This window comes from Uloborus diversus, chromosome 1 (genome assembly GCF_026930045.1).
Source record: "Uloborus diversus isolate 005 chromosome 1, Udiv.v.3.1, whole genome shotgun sequence".
In the NCBI taxonomy this organism is placed as follows: domain Eukaryota; kingdom Metazoa; phylum Arthropoda; class Arachnida; order Araneae; family Uloboridae; genus Uloborus; species Uloborus diversus.
Genome location: NC_072731.1, coordinates 3,374,913 through 3,388,660, shown reverse-complemented (window position 1 = coordinate 3,388,660; position 13,748 = coordinate 3,374,913). Strand labels below are relative to the sequence as shown.

Below are 13,748 nucleotides of genomic sequence, written 5' to 3'. Positions count from 1 at the left end.
GCATGTAAATTTTTACATAAAATATAGATTTATACATAGCGAAAGAAACATTTATTACTGAGAAAAAAAGTCCTAATATTTCTCTATATTAGTCGACTACTTCTATCAAAATTAAATAGCTTTAAAATTTCAATGGAGTCAAGAAACAAAATCTAAACAATTTCATAATTTTTAATAAGTTTACTAATCTCAAAGAAATATTTGTTTAAACATTAAAAGCATTGGACTTAAAATAGTTAATATGCTGCAATATGTAGCGGAGATTTAAAATTACTTGCTACTACTATTGTATGAGTTTTTTCTATTCATAATTTAATAAAATTAATAAATAAATTGATAAATGAAATATTTATTTGCAGTGTAGTACTTATATCATGACTATTTCTTAATCAACAAAATTCAATGCAATTTTATTTGTGATTGGCTTTTTGCTACGATGAATGCAAATTTTTGAGGAGTGCGTTAAAAGGAACCCACCTTTAGCCTTCTCACTAAATCATCTGTGCTAAGATCAGTATTGATTTCCTTCACACCAGAAGGATATACAATTTTTGGTTTGTTTATCGATGCCTTAGGCATTTTTGCATCAGTCTGAAATGAAACAAAAATTTAACCTGAATAAAATGTTGTTTAATACAAAGGATATGCATAAATACTGTCAGCCTTGCTTAATCTGTATCATAACTGTTAAACAAATACCCCACATATACGAATAAAACCTCCTAGAGCAGAATATTTCCCCATAGATGCAATGTTAAAGATCCTCACTTAATCGAATAATTTCCCAGGATGAATTGAATAAAATTAACAATAATTAACAAATATTTTATCCAGAAAAATTTTGAATAAAATAGAAATAGTTAAGTAAGAACAATTATTGACATAACAACAGCAAAGAAAAACATTCATATTCAATCAAAACATTTCATCTATTCTATCACTTTCTTTTGCCATTGCTATTACAAAAAAAAAAAGTAGCAGTCTATAATTTAATTAAAAAACAAAGAAATATACACATTTAAGAAGATAATAAATTGATAAATATAAAATGAAATACATGGCAGATGAGGCGGGGAAAAAAGGAGTCAGAAAAGTGTTCCCCAAAGATCTTGAGCAAGTAATCCAGTATTACAGAATTTTTCACAAAATAATGTTCTGAAAAAAGGTACTGAAACAAAGATTTCATAACTCAAGTTGAATGTAAAATTTTTTATACTTTTCATACTTACTTATAATATATATATACAAATTTTTTAACTATTTTATTTACTTAGCTTATTTCAAACCTTTTTTACCAATAACATACTCCAATTACCAATAAAATCACTTCCTTTATATAGCTATTGGATTATTAATATTATGGTTTAAGGCAAATGTTGTCAATTTAGAAAGGTAAAGAAAATGTCCTCATTTAATCAAATAATATTTTTTGGAACGGACAATATTCGATTAAGAAGGTCCGACAACATGTATATATTTAAAATTATTTTCCAAATACTGAAGCACAAAAAAAAGCGAAAAAACAGTAGGGGAACATGAGACAAAATGAAATGGTGGAGTGATGTTTCAAAGCCAGGCTTGGTTTAAATTTGCGATGAAGTTTCGTCAAACCATCAATGGGGAAAGGAAGGAGCATTAAGGAATTCTAAGAAAGCAAGCTGCATTGAACATTCACTTAAACAGGGCAGGGTGCAGCACCCTCCAAAAAAATGCCTGGGAGAAACTTTGGATAGCAAATATTAAAAAATATGGAGCAGCATTTGTTTATTTCGTGTTTGGTTTACTTTTGGCTGGCATTAAGGAAAGGTGGAGCACCTCGGGACACTTTTTAGATATTGATTTTTAGAAATTTTATTTTCGAATCAATTTTCATCAAACTTAGCTGAACATGCAATTTAGACATTTTTGATCCAATAAAAATTTATTTTACACCATCGTTTCATCAAATTAGGTTTTCATTAAAAAAATTAAAAAGTCATTACAGCATCCCAACCTACCCCACTAGGTGGGGCACCTTGGGAGACCCGCAATAATCCTAATAATTCTCATCCTAAATAATTAAAGTCTTATTACTAATAACATTTTCTGCAGCTGTTTTAACAACAGACGCATCAACAGCAAGGAACTTCCTATTTTCTTTTCTAGATCTCACCATTTTTGTTATTTTAATACTTTAAATAGGAAAAAAATCAAATCTGTAAAACAATAGCCATTTTCTCAATTTTAGTTCATTTAAACTCATCAGATTTATTAACTACAATGAAATAGGCTTTTTCTGTACTGTACATTGATGGAGCAGCTTGGAACTGCGTCCCAACCTGCCCCACTTAAGATTGTTACTATATATATCAACTTTTTAAAAATTAGACTTAGCAGCACAGTACATTTTTTAGTCTTAAAATTATTATGAAAGGACATGCTTTAATTCCCACATGTTATGATTGAAATTATGTCATTTCCTACTTAAAATTTTTAATAATAAAACTACACATTAATCTAACTCCGAACCTTTCAAAACAAAGAAAATTAGATCAGTCTTTTACTGTCCATGTGAGAAATTCCAAAGTACACTGAAGAGTAGATCCTGCTATCATTAATGATGTCCTGAGAGAACTAATTTCTGTTTACATAATTAAAGCTGAAATTTAGTGTCCCAAGGTGGGCTGTGTCCCAAGGTACCCCACTTTCCCCCACTATCAAAATTTATCATGTACCTGTAGGGTTAGGTGAAACAATTTATTAATATCCAACCTTTCACTGGCAACAGTTTGGTGGAGGATTACAAGACCTAGAATGATGATTTTACTAAGAAAAAGCTGAGGGTTGAGTTTGTTTGACATGCTACTGGAAGCATTTAATTTATTGAGATAAATTTCAACTATCTTTTTTAAATAAAATTCTAGAAAGTAAACAAAGATTAAAAGTATACTACCTTACAGAACTTTAGTACTCATACAACTGATTTAGTTTTTCTTCAAATACCACTTTGAAATGAGCTGCAAATCAAGAGATTGTCCATTTGACCTTCCCTACCATACAAAGCAAAAATGAGCTATAAACAAATCAATTTTATATATTAATTTAATTTTACACACGGTTAACAACAAATATTGCTTAAACTCATTAGTGTTATAACAATTAACTTAGTTGTTATAAAAGTCTTTAAAGGCCATCATGATCAGTGAAAGAATAAAAGGCAGAAATAAGGATGGCATTAAACTAGAGAAAAGAAATTGTAAACATTTACTTTATGTTCACAGTACAATTACATAAACATAAAATGTAAAAATATCTTTTCATAATTAATGATGGTATACCTATACATTCAAACTAAATAAGAAAAGGATAGGGTTGATAAAATGTTATAAATATATAACTTGTAGAAATTTTATTAATACACTGAAACCTGTAAGTTGTGGAGATTGATATAATATGATCCAGGAACGGAGTTGGGAAAAAAAATGTTTTTTTTTTTTGGTTTAAACCAAGTTTTTTTTTGGTTTAAGCCGGGTTTATTTGGTTTAAATATTATATTTAAGAAGATAGATGTTAATTTTTGGAAAGTCATGATTATTTAATGAATTAAATGTTAATGAATGTTTAATGTTTACATTTGAACCTAATTACTTGGTGATTAATTAAATAATTAAAAGTTAAATCTCGTAATTTAATTTCTTCGTGGGTTGAGCTTTTTATTGGGGAAATTGTTTGAAAATATGTAACTACTAAAAAAGTACCATAAATTTAATAAATAGATCTTGGCATAAATGAATAATCAAAGAAATAAATTACTGTGAAAGTTAAGACATAATTATAAATAACTAAGAATAAAATCTTGCAAATCTATTTCCTCATAATTATACCTTTCTATAAAAAATATATATATAAAAGTGAAAGTCAAATCAAGTATTCTGAGCATAGAAAGTATTTTGCAGTATATCTACAAATGAATCACTAGTCTGATGTGCATTTCATAATTGCAAATCAAGACCAACACATGTTTTGTTTAAAGATTTTTTTTAAAAAAAAAGTTACAGCTCATCAAATAATTTACATAATATATCATTGCAAAGACTTATACAAATAGAGCTTTAGAAAAACCATTATGTTTGTCACTGTAAACATTATTTCTCCTGGTTTAATGCATTTAGGAATACAATTTCTTTTTTTAAAACATCCTTTTAATTAAAAGCCTGAAATGAAAAAATAAGTTTTTAACTTTTCTTCCAATCCTTATTTTTTACATTAAAAATCCAAATAATGAAACTATTCTTTCATCACATATCAATAATATAGACATTGTAATATTAAAAACTAATGTTCATTTATTTTTCTACCATACATCATTCTTTTATTATGTTGGGATTAAATAAGTTCTTTAAAATGTGAAAATTTGGCATGATTTTTTTTATAAGAGCACACAGTTACAGAAATATTTTCTGTTTTTAAAATTTTATACTTCTCTTTTCTCTTGCTCTGATTGCATCGTCTATTATGGATGCCAAAAGTGAGCAAAGTTTTTTTTTTTCTCTCTCTCTCACAATTGAAATATTCTATGTAGTTTAGATCACTGCAGATTGCTTAAATGATACATGATTTCTTTCTATGAATCTTAAGTAATTAAACAAATTTGGTAGTAAGATGAAGTTTTAGCTGAAATCTGCTTCTTGTGTTATTTTGAAATGTAAAAGAGAAATGAAAGATAAATAAGTGAATAGATAAAGACAACAAACTACTTAGATTTTTTCTCTATCTAATTTTAAGAAACATTGTTGGTAGCATTTTTAACTGTCAAAAAAACATGATGAATTAACCAAGTACTGCTTCGTATGCGCGTACATGAATACCCCCCCCCCCCCCATCATTTTATTTATTATTTCATTTTATTCATTTTTTGAGTTACTATATGAAAGACATTGAATATTTAATAGGAGTGAAGTTATGCAATGTACATATCAGAATTCTTTTTCTTCATTAAATAGACACATCTTTTACATTTGCTCATAATAATGCCCTTAAAGTAGCATCCTCTCATTTAAATAACCTACTGTAACAAAAACTGATAGAATACACAAAATAAGATAAAATTTCATAAATTAGAATGTTTTATTTCAATATCACTAATTTTTGTGAATGTATTTTATGTAGCTGGTGCATATTATTATATTAAATCTGTAAGTATACCTTAAGTGTGATGGTATGTATTTTGTTTTTATTCTTGTGCATATGATACCGTTAAACTTATGTAAGCACAAGTTTTACAAGTTAAACAATTAGTAACCTGCTAGTAAGGAGGATTTATCCTAGTTATGAGCGGTAAAATATTTTTCTCAAACATTTTAAAATTGACATTTTTTATTTTGTTTTCATCAAATATTTCCACACAGCTTCTTTCTGCTAAGGATTGGAAGAGGATTTCTACTGATGAGGTACATCAAAGTTTAAAAAAATAAATAAATAGTGGTAACTTATGCGCTTCATTAATTTTGACATGCATTTCAACTAGCTTACTATCCTTCCCAAACACAAAATTATCTTTTTTGTAATGTAGTACACAGTAACTTCTTACAATTTAGCAAAAGGAATGCTCCTAATTTGAATTGAAAAAATATGTAAACAATGATTTTAAGGATGAATGTTTAAAAACATTTTAATCAAGTGTATCTAGATTTGTATCGGGGGGGGGGGGGGGAATCGTCTACAAATATTAACCTCAATTAATTTTAACTAGCTTTTTTTTGTTGTTGTTTCAATTTTTTATTTGTTTGAACAGAAGGCAAGACAGATATTTCCTTCATTGAAAACAATTACGTCAGAGGTTAAACTCGGTAATTTCGTGAGAGAAAAATTATATTGGATTTTCAATTTTCACAGCAAAAATTACGGTAGCACAAGTGTTACAAGAAGAAAAAATAGGACTAAGAAATATAAATTAACCCTGTAATTATTTCATGTAACTAAATCATGAATTGTTAACAAAAACATACATTCATAAAAAGCGAAATAATTAAAGGCTAAGGGCATTCAACTAAGAATTAACATAAATAAATTTCTGATGAAAATGTAATGTTAATACGCAACGAAATAAAATTAAGCTAGGGGCTAAAAAACTCCAAGTGTCACAAACGAGAAAGAGCGAAAGATAATTTAAGTTTATAGTGCAATGCTATTGAAAAGTACTTGCAGCAAAGAATTTCTAGCGGCAAAATTCCATGACATCTACCACTGAAGAGCAGTAAACAAATATCGTTCTTTCAAACAATTAGCTTGCATAAATTTTCTTCCGCAAACAATAAACACAGCAATTTACCAAGCTTTGGACGCAGCCACCTTAAAAATCATAAATTTTATATGGTCCTCAGTACGGTTGCAGTACTACGATAGGCAGAATTAAAATTATTTTGTGTGGTGGGACGGGAAGAAGATTGGTGGTCACGTGAGGATGCCTTGTAAAATTTTAGTAGTTGGCGCTAGATTCCGTGGACTCTAGTTGGAGCAGTTCAGTGCGTTAATGCAAAAAAGAAGAAAAAGCGATTGTTGTTCTGCATTTACATTATTGCAATGATTCAGCATCATTGCAAAACGTCAACGGCTAAGTATTCGCAACTCCAACAAACTATTCGCAACTCCAATAAACTAAAGGGACGCTGCAGCCAATATCTAATGGCGGACGAAAAAGGTAAAACAAACCAATGCCGTAACTTATAACTTAGAAGCTTAGTGACTGACAGCAATTTTTCATCGTGTTTGTGGAGAAGCTTTATTTTCTATTCCTTTGAAATTACATTACATCCCGTGATATATTTTAATAAAGTACTGGAAGGTTCACGCAAAACGTGTGTTCTGTCGTCGTAGTTGAACCATGTGAATGTGACCGGATCGGTGCATTAGGTTTTCTAATTCAAATGATCAGTAAGTACCGTAACCAGCAACATTTGTTTCTCGGCTGAAATCCATCTGAGCTTTGGCAGCAATGTGAAGAATACTTTAAGGATTATCTAACTAATCAGTTCATTATTAAAGGAAAAGATGATGGAATTTAAAGATGAAACAAATTTTATTCTCGTCCAGATAAATTACAACAGGGTAGTTCTGTACAGAAAAGATCAGTGCAGTGGAAAATCTTTATCTTTGGTGGGAAGAACAAATTAGGCAATATATGAAGTTTAAAAAGTTTTCGTTCATAAGTTCAGACCGCTCGTTCACTGATCTGCTGGATTACAGTAACGTGATGTCTTGGCGACTTTGGCTATAAACAATAGAGTTGCGTCATCATTTCTTTAAATTTTAAAGCTACTGTTAATGTAATTGATTGTATGTTTTGTTTATTTGGCAAAATATTAAATTGCAAAGAATTGCTTTTCGCTTTTAAAGAGTTTTTAGTCATTTTAGTTGAAGAATGTGTTTATTTTACATCGGGAGGGGGGAGGGATGAGTGATTTTTGCTTATTCAGAGAACTGTATATATATATATATATATATATCTATACACTAGTGTGCAAAAATTAAGGACGAGACGGTTTTTTCAATATAACTGTGTACAAAAGCTTTCCAAATCAACACATTTAATACCGTAAGATCCCCAATACGTAAGGACATGTGTAATGTAAGCAACACTTACTAAAAGAGAAATCAGAGGGATAAAAAGAAGCTTTATTGAAAAAGTAGCATGGAACACAATGCGACTGAAGGCCGAAACATCCCTGTGATGGGTGTCCAGCAAGAAACATCCGGTCTTTAGTAGGGAATATGATTTCCCCCGACTGCTAGGCAGGTTTCTTAGCGTCTGCCCATGCTGAGAATGAGGGTGTCAATGAGTTGTTGAGGCATTGCTGCCCATTCGTCTTGCAGCGCCAATCGAAGCTCCCGAATCGTTACTGGTGGTAAGGTATGAGCTGCCAAGCGTCTGCCTAGAAAATCCCATACATGCTCGATGGGATTGAGATCCGGAAATCGTGCCGGCCAATCCATACGTTCAATATCCTCACTCTCTAAGAGCTGTTCGGCAGCTACTGTACGATGACATGGTGCATTGTCGTCATGAAAAGGAACTGAGGACCCATAGCGTCTCTAAAAAGACGCACATATGGAAGAAGAATAGCGTTACAATAACGGGTCCCGTTGACTGAACCTGCGTCGAAGATGTGAAGGTCTGTACGACTACCAAGCATGATGCCTACCCAAACGAGAACACCGCGACCTCCATACCTATCTCTTTCAATGATGTTCGAGGGATGATTGCGGCTTCCCCGCTCTCTCCAGATGAGTATGCGATGAGAATCGCTACTCAGACTGAATCTGCTCTCATCTGTAAAGAGTACTCGTCCCCATTCATTGTCTCTCCAATTCCGGTGTTCCCGGCACCACAGAGAACGCCTTCTTCGATGGGCAGGCGTTAGAGGAACACACCGTATAGAGCGTCGTGCAAACAGACCACCACTGTGCAGTCTTCTGGTCACGCTAAAACGCGATATCTGTCGTCCAGTCGCCTGTGTCTAGCGATTTCTCCCGCTGTCTGCCGCCTGTTTCTTCTGGCCTGTATGACAATATATCGTTCATCTGCGGGTGTGGTTCCTCGTGGACGACCACTACTGAACCCCCGGATAGCTGTTCCTGTGGTTTGAAATTGTCTCCAAAGTCGTGAAACGATGCTGTGAGCAATTCCGAGCTCTGCCGCCACACTTGTCACACTGCGGCCTTCCTCCAACTTCCCAATGACCTCGGGTAAAAGCATCTAGATGTCGTCTAACAGATTGATTATTCGCCATTTCTCGCTGAGGCAGCAACTCGGTGTGATTTTAACTGCTATACGGCGTGCAATCTCTTTGCCAGAAATACTGATCTTACTCCGACAGCATGCTTTATACTACTCAGACACTCCCCCGTTACATCTGCCTGCCTATCTGCGCATGTGCTACCGTACATCACTTTACTTAATCTCCTGATTGGTTTTTCTGTCCGCTCTGCCTCTTCGTTCAGCTGATATACTAATTTTTCGACTTCGTCCTTAATTTTTGCACACCAGTGTATATCAGAGAACTGAACCTTTATCATTTTTTTAAACGATATCTTTCCGATTGTTTTATTCTTTTCATATGAGGGATGTTGCAGCGGGATTTTCCGTTTGTTCTAGATGGATAGTTAGCTTTTCACACTTAATATCTGAGGACGCTTTTTATCCTTTGAGTATTTGGCTGAAGGAACAACCATCAAGTACGGGAGGAAAAATAGTTAATAAAACAACTGCTCAGTGCCCATTAGAGAAATCAAGTCGTAATAAATATACGCATTCTGACACCAAGCAGCTTAACGCTCGTATTAACCAACGCGAGTTGAGGAAGAGTAACTGCCGAGTAGATGAACCCAGGTCTAACTCAAACCGCGAGGTTACTCACAGTTGTTATTATCCAACAGCGAGTCACCCAGACAGCCCCCCTCCACGTATTTCCAGTGGAACAATGACATCTATGAGCAGATAGACGGTGTAGCCATGGGGAGTCCATTGAGCCCTGTAATTGCCAACTTCTACATGGAGAAATTTGAAGAAGTTGCTCTCAGCACTGCGGAAAAACAACCGACTTGCTGGCTCAGATACGTCGACGACACTTTCGTGATATGGAGCCATGGAAAAGACGAACTTCACCGATTCTTGACTCACATAAACAGCCAACATGAGAATATCCAATTTACGATGGAAACCGAAAACGACGGGAAGTTGCCTTTCCTGGATGTCTTGGTCAGTCGCAGAGATGACGGATCCCTAGGCCATCGTGTTTATCGCAAACCTACACATACTGATCGCTATCTACACAAGGACTCTAATCACCATCCTCGACAGAAGAGAGGTGTAATGAAAACTTTATTCGTGAGAGCCAACAGAATCTGCGAACCGACTGCTATCGAGCATGAAATTTCCCACCTCACAAATGTTTTCCAAGCCAACGGTTTTTCAAAGCAAGAGATCAAAAGAGCCTTCCACCCCAAAATTAAAAAACAGCCACTTAAAGAAGATCCGATCAAGTCCACAGCCTACCTCCCCTACGTTGAGGACGTCACTGATAGAATCGAAAGACTTCTGCGACGCCACAATATCAAGACTGTTTTCAAACCCACCCATCGAACCAGCGACTTATTACGATCTGTGAAAGATGCAAGAGATCCCTTGTCCGCCGCAGGTGTTTACAAGATTCACTGTTCCTGCGGATCTACCTATATTGGAACTACTAAGAGAAGCGTCAACACTAGAATCAAAGAACATCAAAGAAATTGCCGACTAGGCCACACTCAGAAGTCAGCAGTCGCAGAACACACTTTTAGTGAGGGGAACCATGACATCAAATTCAAAGAGACAAAAATACTTTCAAGGACTTGCCGTTATTATGCGAGATTGAACAGAGAAGCCATCGAGATATTCAAACATCCAAATAATTTCAACAAAAAAGAAGAAGGAATAAAGATAAACAAGCTCTGGCATCCCATACTGAAAAGGATCAAAACAACAAGAACCTCCAGCCAATCAGAAACAAGGACGGACCTTCAGCTGAATCCCCAGCAGCCAATCCCCGAGCAGGAAAAGGAGAGCCTAAGCTCCAATCAGGAAGCGATGAAGACAGACGTTCACCAGCCAATCCCAGTCCAGAACCAAGAGGACCCACGCCCTATAAATGTTGACAGCACTTCGACACTTGTGTCAGTTGCCAAGAAGTCTCTTCCCTGGAAGTTACGAACTCGGAACCACTGAGGATGGCTGCCGCAGATGCAGCCGAAACGTTTGGAGAATATACACACAGACCACGGCACAACAGCCCGGAATCCTTTCATAATAATATATATTTATTAAGATAATTATTTCGGAATAAAAATATTTATGTTTTTATAAACTCCTAAATTAGCTTGGGGTGTACCCCCTCCCCCTTCAGATGGATTTCGCCCGGACCCGGCGCCAATGGAGGATCCAGCCGATTATTTTGGGAGGGGCCATCCGAAATTTCTGAACAAACTCCCCAGGGCCGAATTTAGCTCCATGCCGCCCCTAGGCAAATTTGAAATCTGCCGCCCCTCCCCCCCCCAGAAGAAGCAAAATATCCTTCACTCAAAAAAACATAAGAAAGTATTTCCTAGATTCAAACTGTCAAACTTATGAAGAAATGATGGCGTTTCACATTCTGAGGCGCCCCGATGAAATGATTACAGTGATCTCCCCAAAAAGAAGTTTTATTCGGCAAATACCATGATTGAAAAACATTTTACTTTCATAAGATGTGTGAAAGTAATCATTATTAAATTACAAGAAAAAATTGTCTCTGTGGAAAATGAAAGAATGCTAATATTTTACTTTCAAGAATAACAATTTAATTCAAAAAATGTGTTTTATAATAGCAAATTTGTCGCCCCTGAAAAGTTTGCCGCCCTAGGCAGCTGCCTACTTTGCCTATTGAGAAATTGGGCCCTGATAACTCCCCAGAAATGTTATTAAAATGAAGTTTTAAAAACTCAATTTTCGGGGTATCGAGACATTAGGCGAGGGGGTGGATTTAGGAATCTCCCTCAAAAATGTTTCAAAATTTAAATTTCCGAGTAATTTTTGAAAATTAGGAAACTAGAAACGCATTTTGTCTATTTTTGATGATATACGGAGAATGGTCAGGATTCGGGCGTTGGCCCCAAAATACTTTTTGAAAATTAAGCTTAGAAATCAAAATATTCTGTTATTATATATTGAGAAGTTAGAAGAGGAGGGGTGCTCTTCTAGCTCTTCAGCAGTCCAGCCTAAAAATGCACCTTTGGGTAATGTTTGCTTACATTAATGGAAGTGTGAAGATGCTTAGAATCCTTCCTTCCTGGAAATATTTTTCTTTTGAGGCTTTAAAAATTCGATTTTTAACTATATTTATACATATTTTAGAAAGGGATGAAAAATTCGTTAGCTCCTCCAAACAACCTCCTTTCAAAGCTATTATCACGATATAAACTATTGAAGGAGGGAGTCCTATCAAAACTCGTTTGTAATTGAAGTCCCAAAAAAATTCATTTAAGTTGCTTTTATGCAAGTTAAGGGATAAGGACTGGATAAGCTAGTTTCCGTTGAAATTTTTTCCAAATAAAAGACTTAAAATGCAATTTTTTGCTACATATCTAGGCATTTGTGAAAGTGCATGGGAAAAGGGGGTTCTCTTCCTAGTTTCGAAATTAAAGTCATAAAAACGAAAATTTAGGCTCTTTTTGGTCTTGTGAACAATAGGTATACTCTGAGAAACGCAGCATTTAGGGATCGTCCAAGTGTCTGTAGTGACTTCAAGTGACTTCAAGTTCTGTAGTGAATCAAGAAGTGATGTAAAAGATGGAGAAAAATTTTGGAAATAAAAGTTTTGTTTTGAGGATAGGGATATAATTTATCTCCCAATTAAGGCCTATATTTCTTTTTCAGTAAAATACATGTGTTAAATTTTGCTATCCTCTCATAATATTTTTCTTTTTTTTTCTTTAAAAAAATCCTGCAATCACAAGGCTTTGGGAGGGGCCATGGCCCCCATGGCCCCTCTCAAGATCCGCCCCTGCCTGGCGCTCTGCAAGAATGCTTCTATTTCTAAAGTTAAGGATTTCAAAAAATGAATTCACACAATTTGATCAACATTAATTTGTTAAACATTAAAAGGGGAGCAAATTAACCTTTCTCATTTCTTTTAAAAAGTGGTTTTTTCGAGTAATCTCACTTTAAAAATTTAATCTATTGGAAAATTTCAAATTGAATTTCCAACGTCGTATGCATCTTAGTTTTACAGTAAAACACGACTCGAAAATTTCATAAAAAAGATTTAGTGTTTCAATCAGGTTTCTTCCCCTTCCCATGAGGGGGAAAATATGGAAAAAGAAAATAGAAAAAAGCCGGCATCGGAGTTGGAGTTGGACGTTTCGAAATCCATGAGTCGGAGCCGGAGTCGGCCATTTTCGGTCCGACTCCGCAGCCCTGATACAAGCCAGCAATATGTGACATGACGTTTTCAAGGTAAAATAAATCGAAAAATTGGTAAACAATTTTTCTGATTCAGTTAGACCATGTCACTTGTCTTAAGGGACATTTTTGCACAGAGTATACTCCAAAAAAAGTTTAATGAGTGAAATATTTTCATCACCTTAGTCATGGTCTAAGGCCGTCAAAAGGTTAATGTTAATGGTATACATGATTTTGACGACCATTCTTTTTTTCCGCAAACTTATAAATGCAGAAAGAGAGACAGAGCAGATCAAGCTACTGATTTAGTGGAGGTCATAACTATCAGGAGTGCTTGTCACCCCCCCCCCCCGCAAGAGCAAGAACGCCCCAATGCCACGAAGACCCTCCCAAAAAAGAAAAAATACCCCTCAAAACACCCTGCCCCACTAAAAACTTCAACGGCGAGTCCCCCCCCCCCCCCATCCTAGGTAAGCAATCCTGGAACTTGAATATGAGCACACAAATCAGGAGAGTTGCTTCATAAATATATGAGCGGAGAAAGAGAACTGAAGGGCTTTTGCTGCAAAAAGGAGGCAGCTCTAATTTCAAAAGATTTGCATTAAAGCTTAAAACACCAATGCTTGTTTTTTTCTTCCTATTCTTCACATTTTAATAACTCTTTTAACATGAAAAGTCATAAACATTTTAAACCATTAAGAATATGATTTAGTGTTTCAAGCTTTAATACAGACCTTTCAAAAACGAAATTTGGGGCTATCTCCTTTTTGAAGCAACCCCTTCTAGTAGAGGGGCT

General features: G+C 34.8%; 1 protein-coding gene across 1 annotated transcript in view; it reads right to left on the bottom strand.

Moving 5' to 3' along the window:
* Positions 1–3,049, bottom strand: part of LOC129234394 (sister chromatid cohesion protein PDS5 homolog B-A-like) — a 55,716-nt gene extending 52,667 nt beyond the window's left edge. The window contains exons 1-2 of the mRNA XM_054868390.1: positions 2,933–3,049; positions 478–591 (exon numbers count right to left, since the gene is read on the bottom strand). Coding sequence (XP_054724365.1) covers positions 478–579 — 102 coding nt within the window. The 5' untranslated portion in view covers positions 580–591; positions 2,933–3,049. The remainder of the gene's footprint in view (positions 1–477; positions 592–2,932) is intronic.
* Positions 3,050–13,748: the final 10,699 nt, after the last annotated feature.